At 44.3% G+C, this 11705-nt stretch overlaps 1 protein-coding gene across 2 annotated transcripts in view; it reads right to left on the reverse strand.

Annotated features, from left to right (window-relative positions):
• SLC30A9 (solute carrier family 30 member 9) overlaps positions 1 to 8081 on the reverse strand; it is a 134519-nt gene extending 126438 nt beyond the window's left edge. The window contains exon 1 of one of the 2 annotated variants that reach the window (XM_077477562.1): positions 7892 to 8081. In XM_077477562.1, the coding sequence (XP_077333688.1) occupies positions 7892 to 7991 (100 nt within the window). In that variant the 5' untranslated portion in view covers positions 7992 to 8081. The remainder of the gene's footprint in view (positions 1 to 7891) is intronic. The other variant, XM_077477563.1, reaches the window with a different exon arrangement.
• Between the last annotated feature and the right edge of the window lie 3624 nt (positions 8082 to 11705).

Genomic DNA, 11705 nt, shown 5'->3' on the forward strand with positions numbered 1-11705 from the left:
GGACTTCTTAAAGTGGTTGTAAACCCTTCCCCACAACTTTGTCCCATGTAAATCAGCATAAAAAACCCCAATGAACACTGCTTGTAGATATCTCCTTACTTGCTTAGTATTGTTGTAATCCTTTTTGTTCTTTAGAATGACGTCACTGAGCATGCCCAGATCTCCCCTGATTTACAGCACACTCTCTATGTGCTTATCTATCTTTTATAGGACTTCTGACGGCACACCACTGAACTCCCAGGAGGCTGCATAATCACTCAGAGCTTCCTCCTACACACCATGTGACATCACATGCAGTGTAAAGCAGGGCATTGGACAGCATTACTGCAGTCTTATCAGCTGAAGCTGATGGACTCGCACAGGCAAACACTAGATAATCAGCACAAGTAAATACTATGAAATAAAACAAGTCAGCTATGAACAGAGAAACAGGGTTGCCATAGAAACATTGGATTGAGAAGGAGGCTTGGTTAACAGTACAGGAAGTGCTCAATGTAAGGGCGGAAATGCACTCTACTGTGGACTCAAAACAATACTTAAGATGGCGCTGCCTAACCCCTGGAAACAAGTTTTTTTAAGTTTCTTTAAACAGTAAGTAATAATATGCAATTTGGGTTGGATTACAGTGGCTATAGTCTGATAATTACTTATTATAATGGACTAAATGACAAGAAGCATCAGAGTGGGAGAGTTCACTTCCTCTTTAAAGTATAACTATAGGCAAAACTTTTTCTTTAGTTTTGGATCAGATCACATAATAGGTTTTAGAAAAAAAAAAAAAAAAAAAAAAAAAAAAAAAAAGTTTGCGTGTAAATTAGAGTTGCCACCTCATCCCTTTAAACCTGAACACATATGAATTACACAGGTTCTGAGGCTAATTAAATGCAGATAAGGCACCAAATGAGTTTAATTACCACCTTAATCAGCCACAGAACCTGTGTAATTAATATGGGTTTGGGTTTAAAGGGATGAGGTGGCAACCCTAGTGTAAATGGACATGAAGAGCCATGACTCGGGATCAAGCCTGTCTGCATGCCTCCATAGCATAGCTGCTTGCTATGGGGGCACTCAACAGGAGCGTCAGCAGGGGACCCAAGAAGCGGAGGACTGGGCGTGCTCTGTGCAAAACAGGTATGACATGTTTGTTATTTTACTGTAAATAAATCCAAAGCTTTAATATCACTTTCATTTACAGGGATTTCCTCTCACTTCCTGTTTGGCTATGGGACAGGAAGTGAAGGGAAATCTCCCCAATTGGGCACAGGGGGGAAAAAATAAAATAATTGACAGGGGGATATAACCCTCCCTTACGCTATGGAAAACAAGAGAAAACGTTTTGCCTATAGATTTACTTTACAGCAGTCCTGTGCTTTGGTATTCTGCATCAAAAATGCACAGATTGTTCAACATGGATTCCAATGGCGCTAGCTCACAACAGTGCAGTCAACAAAAGTAGCATATGTTGCATATTTTTCTGTATGGAACGCATTTGGAATGTGGCAAAGGGCACATCTTCTTAGCTGTAACTCCTACAGTGCTAAGAAGAGGACCTGTCATCCCTGCGGGGAACATTTATACACTAACAAGCAATCAGCATTATGTGGGATATGTTTCAGAGGTACGTGGTGTTACTGATCCTAAATCCCAGGAAAAAAAATAAATAAATAAAAAACACACACACACACACACACACACACACACACACACACACACACACACACACACTTCTGCTTTGAAGAGGTTTAGGCACAGACAAGTTATTCCCAGTGTCTGGTTTTTAAAGGTCAGATAATCTGTGTACTGGCAGATCTCCTGCACTGGAAGCCAAGCCAAGCTTATAGGAGGTCTGTTAGTTTTCTACAGCTTTGACAGGTCCTCAGCATTATATTCAACTCCCTTGACGGATACATCAATTGATAAAATGACACCTGCGGTGCTGATTTTTTAAAGAAACAATTCATTAAAAGAAAAGCACTATATGATATAAAAAGCTGTACCACAGAATTAGGATAGAGGAGATATGCTTGCATGTGACACTAGAAAGTCTATAACTGAACACTCAATGTTAATTCTAGAAAAGCCAGCACTCTGCATGTCATGTGACTGTACTATAGGACGAGGGACCAGAAACCTCTATGCCACACAGACATTCAGAGAAAATGCCAACCTCAGAGGAATCATCTGTGCATACAGTGCAACGTCAGATCAGAAAAAGCTCCTGCCATTTAGAATAAAAAAAATATATAATAATAAAAAGAAGATTTTTTTCTATTATGGCCAGTTCACACCTACATAACATTTGGATTAGTGGATTTTTTTTTTTTTTTTTTTCAGCTGTGACAGTACAAGTTAGTTTTTTGCAGGTGAAGGCCAATATGTAAATCTAGCATTAAAAAAAAAAAAAAAAGAAAAGAAAAATAAATAATAATAATAAGTCTGTTGAAGTCCTTTTTACATCTACACTTGTAATATAACTAGAACGCAACTTCAGAGAAAGCTGAAAAATGGCCATGTGTCCCTCTAAAGCAGGGGTCTCCAAACAAGGGGCCGGTTTACTGTCCAGAGACTTTAGGAGGGCTAGACTGTGGCCAGCAGGAGAAAATGTCCCAGCATCAGTTGAAGTAACCAGTGCCCCCACATTGGTGTCATTGGACCCCATGGTTGGTTTTATTGGTAGGAATGGTGCCCCATCATTGGTAGGAACAGTGCCCCTTATTGGCGTCATTGGAAAGAATTGTACCCCATTGTTAGGAATTGTTCCCCATCATTGGTATCATTGGGTTCCATCGTTTGGTGTCATTGGGAGGAATTGTGCCCCTTCGCTGGCGTCAGTGAATGAAATATTGCCCCAAGGGCCAGATAAAAAGCAAGCAAAGGGCCACATCTGGCCCCTGGGCCGTAGTTTAGAGACCACTGCTCTAAAGAACGGACCTATGGAAGCGTGTCTCACACACACACACACACACACCAGGAGCTGGGTTGCCATCCTACTTCTCAGTATGAAAGGTTTCAGATGTCAGGCATAGAAATGTAACAACTGCACCCCTCCCAATGCTCCTAAAACAGGGCAATCCTAGACAACAAATTATTCTGGTTGTCTCAATTAGAAGATATTATCATCATTATAGTATATCATCACCATTATTATAACAGTTCGCACTGCACTTTACAGAATAATAATAATAAGAGCTTCAACAAAGCCTGTCTGAAGCCTTGTTGAAGCCAAAGCAAGTGTAAACGAGCCCTAAGACCTAAAGTTGTCTGTCTTAGCATCAGGAGGCGTGGCGCAGCTTAAGATCACGTGACCAGCGAGATTGACAGACAATGGCTTAGCAAATGGCTTGGTATGGGAGCCAGGAGCTCCGACGGGGGAACCCCTGCATAAGAGGATCCAGGGCGCTCTGTGCAAAACTATTTCAGGTAAGTATATGGTTTGTCATTTAAAAAAATAAAAACTGACTTTAGAATCACTTTAAAGGGGGTTGTAAACCCTCATGTTTTCTCACCTTAATGCATCATATGCATTAAGGTGAAAAAACTTCTGTCACTGACCAGCCCCCCAGCTTTACGCACCTGAGCCCCGTAATTCCCATGCCGGAGACACACTCTTCCCCTCTGCCCGTTGATTGGATAGATTGATAGAAGCACAGCCATTGGCTCCCACTGTCAATCAAATTCAATGACGCAGGCGCCAGGGGGCGGGACCGAGTCCGGCATTCTGCATCTATGGATGCAAATGCTGGACTCGGCAGCACACTCAGAAGGTGACCTCCCAGGAGAGTGCTTCTCCTAAGGGTTATACGAAGCTCCACCGGGGGGCCCCAGAAGTCGGGGCCACTCTGCGCAAAAAGAACTGCACAGTGCAGGCAAGTACGACATTTTTGTTTTTCTTAAATAACAAACAACACAAAGCTTTACAATCACTTTAAGCTGAACTCCAGGAATTCAGCCACCATTAAAATGTGCAGGTTTACTATGAGGTAAATCCAACAAAGCGCATGCCACCTCTTGGACTTTTGTTATTTACAGCTATTGCTGCACACCAGAGCTCTGACAGGAGAGGCAATCTCCACACACACACACACAGTTCTGCCCCCCCCCCCCCCCCTTCCCTCCACTGTTCATTCACAGGCAGCTTTGTATGTGGAGAATGTGGGTTCATATAATACAAAGCGCACTGTGATTGGGGATAAAGTGGAGGAGTGTGGCAAGCACAATGGCTGCATGCAAGTGACAAGAAAGTTCAGCAGAGCGCAAGTAGTATAGCGATAGCTGTACGCCCGATGTTCAATAAAAACGCCAATTGTAAAATAAAGAGAGAAGTCCATGGGGTGGCATGCACCTTGTCTCATTGGACTTAACCTTTAGCAATCCAACCCTTTTTACAAAGTATCTGAATTCCCAGAGTTCAGCTTAAAATGCAGTGCAGGAAAGGCGCATTCTGTTTTTAAAAACACAAAGTTGTCAATTTATAGGATATTTCTAACACACAGCATGTACATAGCAAAAACGTCACCCCAAAATACATTCTGCTACTCCTCCTATGGAGTATGGCGATACCACGTGTGAGACTTTTATACAGCCTGGTTAAACAGAGGCTCAACATCCAAGAAGCACCGTTAATCGCTCTAGGGGATTACCCATCACATTTTGGTGCAGCAGGTAGACTAGCTGATCGGGGCACTGAAGGCAGCTCCACTGGTGTGACTGGTATACTTGGTGCAATCAGGGCACTGACAGGTGGCTATGTGTGCGTCATTGTCTCAGTATGATTTCACAGTAAATTGCAGTAGAATTGCTAAACTCGCAGGTCCTGGTACAGACCTTCCTCTCACACAGTCTGTGTGTGAGGATTGAGAACTGGTAACAACAAGGTACTGGCTATTGTTTAAATTGTGGGATTCGCTGTGATTGGACAGAGCAACCACATATTAAAGGGCAGCTGCGATTGGCCCTTTACCCTGATCTGTAATGAGCCAAGGCACACATCGAACACAGACCGTGCTGCTGAGCGTCCCTGCGGGTGCACCCAAGTGGCGAGATGTCATAGGACATCCGCCCGGAATAAGAAAGCGCCGTCTGGCTGTATTATTACAATAGGCCGGGCAGAAAGTAGTTAAAGGGACACACAATTCAGTTTCTATTGGAGTATGTATTCTTAACTCAGCCTCCAAATTCCATTTGTTTTTTTCTTTTTTCTGTTGTGATCCAGCTTTCTGTTGGAGGGTGGATACTTTTGTTCTCCATGGTGCTACTGTATGGAGGAATCTGGCCATCCTATCTTGCTTTCTCCGGGAATGGTCGATGGACTATAGACCATGGGATATGTTATAGGCTCATTTGCGCTGCTTTATGCACACAAGAACCCTTTCACACTTGTACAACTTGTCTTACGACTTGAGACTGCAAAGTCATATGACAAGTCGTTCCCCATGATTTCCAATGACTACCATTCATAGTAATACAAGTACAAGTCGTGCCGATTTCAAAGTAGGCCCTGCACTACTTTGGTTCTACTTTGATCCTACTTCAGCCCATTGAATATCAGTGAAGTCGGATCAAAGTCAGATCACTGTCTTAATTGATCCGACTTTGGCATGCGACTTGTGCTCTGATGATTTTGAAGGGGGAACTCCACGCAAAATGTAAAAAAAATAAATAAATAAAAAACCCGGCATGGGTTACCCCTCCAAGAGCATACAGGCCCTTCGGACTTGTGTGGACTTTAAAAGGGAACCCCCCTGAAAAAAAAAAAAAAAAACTGCGTGGGGTTCCCCCCCCCCCAAAATCCATGCCAGACCCTTATCTGAGCACACAGCATGAAAGGTCAGGAAAGGGGGTGGGGACGAGCGAGCGCGCCCCCTCCCTCCTGAACCGTACTGGGCCACATGCCCTCAACATGGGGCGGTGGGGGCTTTGGGGCAGGGGGGGCCCCCTGGCCCAAAGCACCTATTCCCCATGTTGATGAGGACAAGGGCCTCTTCCCGACAACCCTAGCCATTGGTTGTCGGGGTCTTTGCAGGTGGGGAGCTTATCTTAATTCCAGTCCCCCCCCCTCCACCCCATGTGAATGGGTATGGGGTAAATGTGTCAAAAAACAAAACAAAAAAAAACACAGTACATGGGTTTTTAAAGTAATTGGGCAGCTCCAGGGTCTTCCGATTTCTTCTCCCTGCTCTGCTGATATCTTCTAGCCCTGTTTGGTTCTTGGGGTGCCAGGATCTGGGCCCCCCCTTGTTAAAGAGGGCTTCCAGATTCCGATAAGCTCCCTGGCCACAGACCCCGACAACCAATGGCCAGGGTTTTTCAGGAAGATGCCCTTGTCCTCAGCAACATGGGAACAATGTGCTTTGGGGTGGGGCACTCGTCCCCACCCCCTTTCCTGACCTGCGGGGCTGTGTGCTCAGATAAGGGTCTGGTATGGATTTTGGGGGGACCCACCATGCAGTTTTTTTAAGCGTGGCGGTTCCCCTTAAAATCCATACCAGAACAAACAGCCTGGTATGTGCTTGGAGGGGGTAGCCATGCCGGGTTTTTTTTTTTTTTTTAAAACATTACCCCTTAAGATTCATACCAGACAGTGTCTGGTACAGTGTTAATTTCGTTGACTAAAACATTTTAGTCGACTAAATTATTATTTTAGTCAACTGACATAAATATAAAACTGAAAAGACTAAAACTAAAATGCCATTTTAGTCAACGACTAAAACTAAATTGAAATTTTACTTCAAAATCAACACTGGTCTGTAGTGCGCATTCATACCTCAATGTAATAATAAATAACATATTCGATTTTTCACTCCAGCAGTATATAATGAGTTTGCAAATTGTAGAGAATTGTTAACTAATGCAGTACAATCGAATTACACCCATTCGATTTTAGACGACTAAAATTAGTTTAAGTCGACTAAAATATACTGGAGATTTAGTCAACTAAATCAATTGCAGAATCCTAAAATGGGACTAAAACGAAAATGCCATTTTAGTCCTAAGACTAAAACTAAATCAAAATATGCTGCCAAAATTAACACTGGCCTGGTATTGTCGGGGATCAAAGTCGGATCCCTGTTCATTGAAGTTGGATCCACAGTCATACAACTGTCGTGACGTACAAGTGTGAATAGGGCCTAAGGCTTACCTGTAGGTAAAATGAATATCTCCTAAAACATGCACCATTTAGGGGGATATTCAGCAGCGCATGCGCTCTGAAGGTCCGGCGTGTTGTGCCGGACCGTCAGAGCTTTGAAATGGAACCGAGGGCTCCCGCACACATAGGCAGGAGTGACATCATCGTGGCTCTGGCCACTCACATCGCCGGAGCCCCCAAAACCGGAAGAAAAACACCAGGAAACATGTCAGCCCCCTCAGCAGCGACCAAGCGCCGCTGCGGCAGCTTCGTTCTAAGGTATTTCATAATGTGCTAATATGCAATGCATACTAGCACATTATGCCAGTCTTTCGGGGGGGGGGGGGTTCCAGCGGTTTACTACCGCTTTAATGTTGCTGTAGGCCTCTTGGCAGCCTCCCTGACCAGTTTTCTTCTCATCAATTTTGGAGGGACGTCCAGTACTTGGTAACGTCACTGTCAACGTCATATGTGCCATATTTTCTCCACTTGATGATGACGGTCTTCATTGTGCTCCATGGTATATGTAATGTCTTGGAAATTCTTTTGTACCTTCTCCTGACTGATACCTTTTATCAAGGAGATCCCTATGATGCCTGGGTACTGGGAGAAGAGGATTGAAGCGGTTAAATAATACAGAACACTGAGTTATCTATGAAGCAGACTTGTAGATGCGTTGGCTGGAATGAAGTTGTGATGTCAGTAGCCAAGGGGTAACGATAGACGTTGTATGGCCTCTCCCTCCTCCACCAATCACCTACTCACCATGGCAGACTGTCCCGGGGCTCGCTCTGACCGCATGAAGCCGGAGGTAGAGCCTGCAGAGTGAGGACCAGCCTCGGCTCTGGGCAGACACCCCCGCCATCTGACCGCTGATCTCTCCGGGCTGATAAGTCCGCTCATACGGATGTCTGTGTACCTGTCAGCAGCTCCGCACACTAGAGGACACACACACTTTACAGCTTTGTCTCCAGTGCGGCAGACATCTTCCCAGAGAGTGGCCGCGGCTTTCAATTCCATTGGTCTTCAAAAAAATGACTCCGCCCTTTACAATGTAATGGCAGAGCCATTACACCGGTACGGACTTTACTCCAATACAGAGTGTTATCCTATCTCTTGTAGAAGGAGGCGTCAGTGTTTGTAGACTTGTGATATTCCGCTGCACTCGTCCACCAATCAGAGGGTCAGGAAGTTCTTCAGCAGTCAGAAATTGTTTTCCCAGCTTCATTTCACCCAACTTTATTAACAAAGCCACAAGAAGTACAGAGGACTGTCTGAATATAGCTGTATTGCGTGTCTGTACAATATAGATGTACTGTATTCATTCAGAATGCCATGTGATTAGTCAGCACATGTTATTAGTAGAGTGTTGTCTTGTACTGCAGAAAGTTTGGAATTTAAAGCCCAACTCTGGAAAACTGTAAAATCCTCTCTGGCAATGGATCTGCATGCACAATGCAAGGATTAGATTTTTTTGCCATCTGTGGCCCATTGCAGAGATTTCCCTTCACTTCCTGTCCCATAGCCAAAAAGGAAGTGAGAGGAAATCCAATGCAGATTAAGGAAATTCCTTGGGGACCCCCAGGTCACCGGAACCAGTGTCTCCTTTGGAAGATTTCACCTCTATTACTTTTCTGGGAACAACTCAAAATGTGGGATTTTCCTTTACTTTCGCTTTCAACGATAATGGTAAAAAGGACAAATAGAAAGGGCGAATCTCCTAAATGGAGGCACAGACAGTAACAAAAACATTACAGGCATTCTTATTCCTCTACACTCTATCCAAAACGAAAAAAAAAGTTTTGCCGTTATGTAGCGGCCACAACCTTTGCTGTGCGGCCTTAACTTGTTGGACTTACCAGTTACCTTCTCTCGGCCTGCTCTTCCACGTCTAGGGGTTCCCAGGGTTGATACCCAACGACTTGAAAACTGACACAGATGAAGTCCTCTTTAAAAGGTTTTATTTTGTGGTAATAACTTCCAGACAACACAGTCTTTTAGGGAACAGAGGGTAAGGGTGAAGAACTCAGGCACCTTGAACTGCAGGCCTAGCAAAGTCTCTATTTCCACCCAGAGAGTACCCACTCGCAGCTGGGTACTTCAGGGCTGAACAGATCTCCAGCCAGAGATCATGGCAGTCAGCACATTGATTCAAAAACTTGAAACAGTCCCGTGAACATGGACAAGTTGTAACTAAAGTTGAACAGGAACCTTTTCCTCAGTACCCGGAACATTTCCCATCTCCTTAATGGTACTAGAAAAGCGTCACTTCGACGAGCTGTGGTGCCTCTCCAAGCCAAGAGCACACCCGGACACCTTGAATCCTCCCTCAGTTACTGCGCCTCAAACCAGCCGGGTCCAAGACTCGGGAACAGATGGATCCCTACCCCAGACCAGACAGGTCTATCAGGGGCCTTCCACAGGAACATGTTGTGGGGTATTGAATACCCCGTGACCCCTCATGGGGCTACCCCGGTCCTGGAACCAGACCAGACCCCACGGGTCCCACGAACTCCTCTCCCTCAAACACATAACCCAGACCCCTTAAGTACCCCTTCCCAGACTCCTCAGCGGGCCCCGACACTCCAACTGATTGGTTCAGAGAAGGCTGATACTTAAACATCCAACCAAACCTGGTTTTGGCTTGTCATGTGCACCTCACCGTTCACATGATCAGGCAGAACTTCCAAACACAGCCTGGCCAGACTGGTGTTAAGGCCTACCTACTTAATTAACACTCAGAACCCCACTACTGTTCTGAGGCAAAAACTAAATTTACATCCGTATGACATTTTATCCAAAATGTCATTTGCTACAGTTAGTTATTCGTTAAGGTTTAGCGACCCCTGCCGGCTTCCATGCTCGCAGCGTGCATGGAGTGCACTCTCAGTGCAGTAGTTTACACATTTACAACTACATTTATGTGGCTGCTTGGCATTAAGGCATTACAACACTATACCCAAATGACATTTTGGTGGTATTTAATCACAGCTGTTTTTTTTTTTTTTTTGCTAATCAAACAAAGATGCAAAATTTAGAACAAAAAATCATGTTTCTCATATTTTGTTATAAAATTTTGCAAACAGGTAATTTTTCTCCTTTATTGATATGTGCTGATGAGGCGGCACTCATAGGCTGCATTGGTGGGCACTGATAGGCTGCACTGATGGGTACTGATAGGCACAGTTAAGGCAGCACTGATAGGCACAGATAAGGCGGCACTGATGGGGACAGATAAGGCGATACTTATGGGCATAGATAAGGCGGCACTAATGGCCACTGGTAAGATGGCATTGATGGGCACTGATAGATTGTAAGCTCTAACAAGCAGGGACCTCTGATTGTAATGTCTGCCCTAATGTTGTAAAGCACTGCATAAACTGTCAGCGCTATATAAATCCTGTATAATAATAATAGGTACCACTGATAGATGGCACTGATGGGCACTGATAGGTGGCACAGATGGGCACTGATAGGTGGCACTGATGTGCAGCACAGTTGATGAATCACTGATTGTGGGCACTAATAGTTGGCAGTGTGGGCACTGATGGGTGGCGCTGGTGGTCACTGATAGGTGGCACTGTTGTCTACTGCTAGGTGGTAGTGGCAGGTGGCACACATGGGCACTGAGGAGCTGGTGGCAGATCTCTGGGATCGGGACTGATGTACCTCTCACGGCCGCCGGTGATCGGCTTTTTTTTTTCTCCTCATGCTGTCAGCGCGAGGAGAAAAAATAGCCGATTACGTCTCTGTTTACATCACATGATCAGCTGTCATTGGCTGACAGCTGATCACGTGGTAAGGGGTTAGGATCGACCCCTTACTCTGATCTGTGATCACCCAAGTCTCATAGACTCGCTGATCACAGAGCGCGCTGGGTGCGCCCTGCATAGACATACTCCCGACAAAGCAGGTCCGCGCTGTAGCCATCATTCGGCTGTAGCGTGGATCTGAAGAAGTTAAAGGATAACTTTGACCCCTTCCTTGGGTTTTATACACTTCTGGAAAAGGGGACCTTGCTAATGTGTTACGCAAAGAGCTGCCTAGTTGGACTTCTACTGGGTTTTCTAAATTGTACACTAGTGGGTCTATTTATCATTGTTTTCACTCAGAATCCACATAAGATTCAATAGCTAAACGTGCGGATCTAGGCCCAGTTGTAAAAGAGTGGTGTGGCCTTGCTGCTGCCTAAATCTAATGTATGGCCATAAACTATCTCTGTACATTTTGCACAGTAAAAGAATGAAGGAAAACAGGTTTTGGATATGCCTTATATAGAATATGATGCTTTGTACCTGGTCCTATATTTAATAATCAATGCAAATGTTGATGGTTGACATCTATGCTTTCCAAATCTATATTGTACAAGCACTTAATTGTCTTTCTTGTCAATAAAAAAAAAGTTTTGATAAAAAAATGTGTAACACTTGTTAACATTTGTTTAAAACACTTGATGTATTGTTTGTCACTATATACAATTTTTTCATTAAAGCGGTTGTATACTCATTTTTTTTACTTTTACCTACAGGAAAGCCTATAATAAGGCTTACCTGTAGGTAAAAAAAATATCTCCTAAACC

This window comes from Lithobates pipiens, unplaced genomic scaffold (genome assembly GCF_037356315.1).
Source record: "Lithobates pipiens isolate NorthernLeopardFrog02 unplaced genomic scaffold, aLitPip1_a1.2 Scaffold_13, whole genome shotgun sequence".
Classification (NCBI taxonomy): domain Eukaryota; kingdom Metazoa; phylum Chordata; class Amphibia; order Anura; family Ranidae; genus Lithobates; species Lithobates pipiens.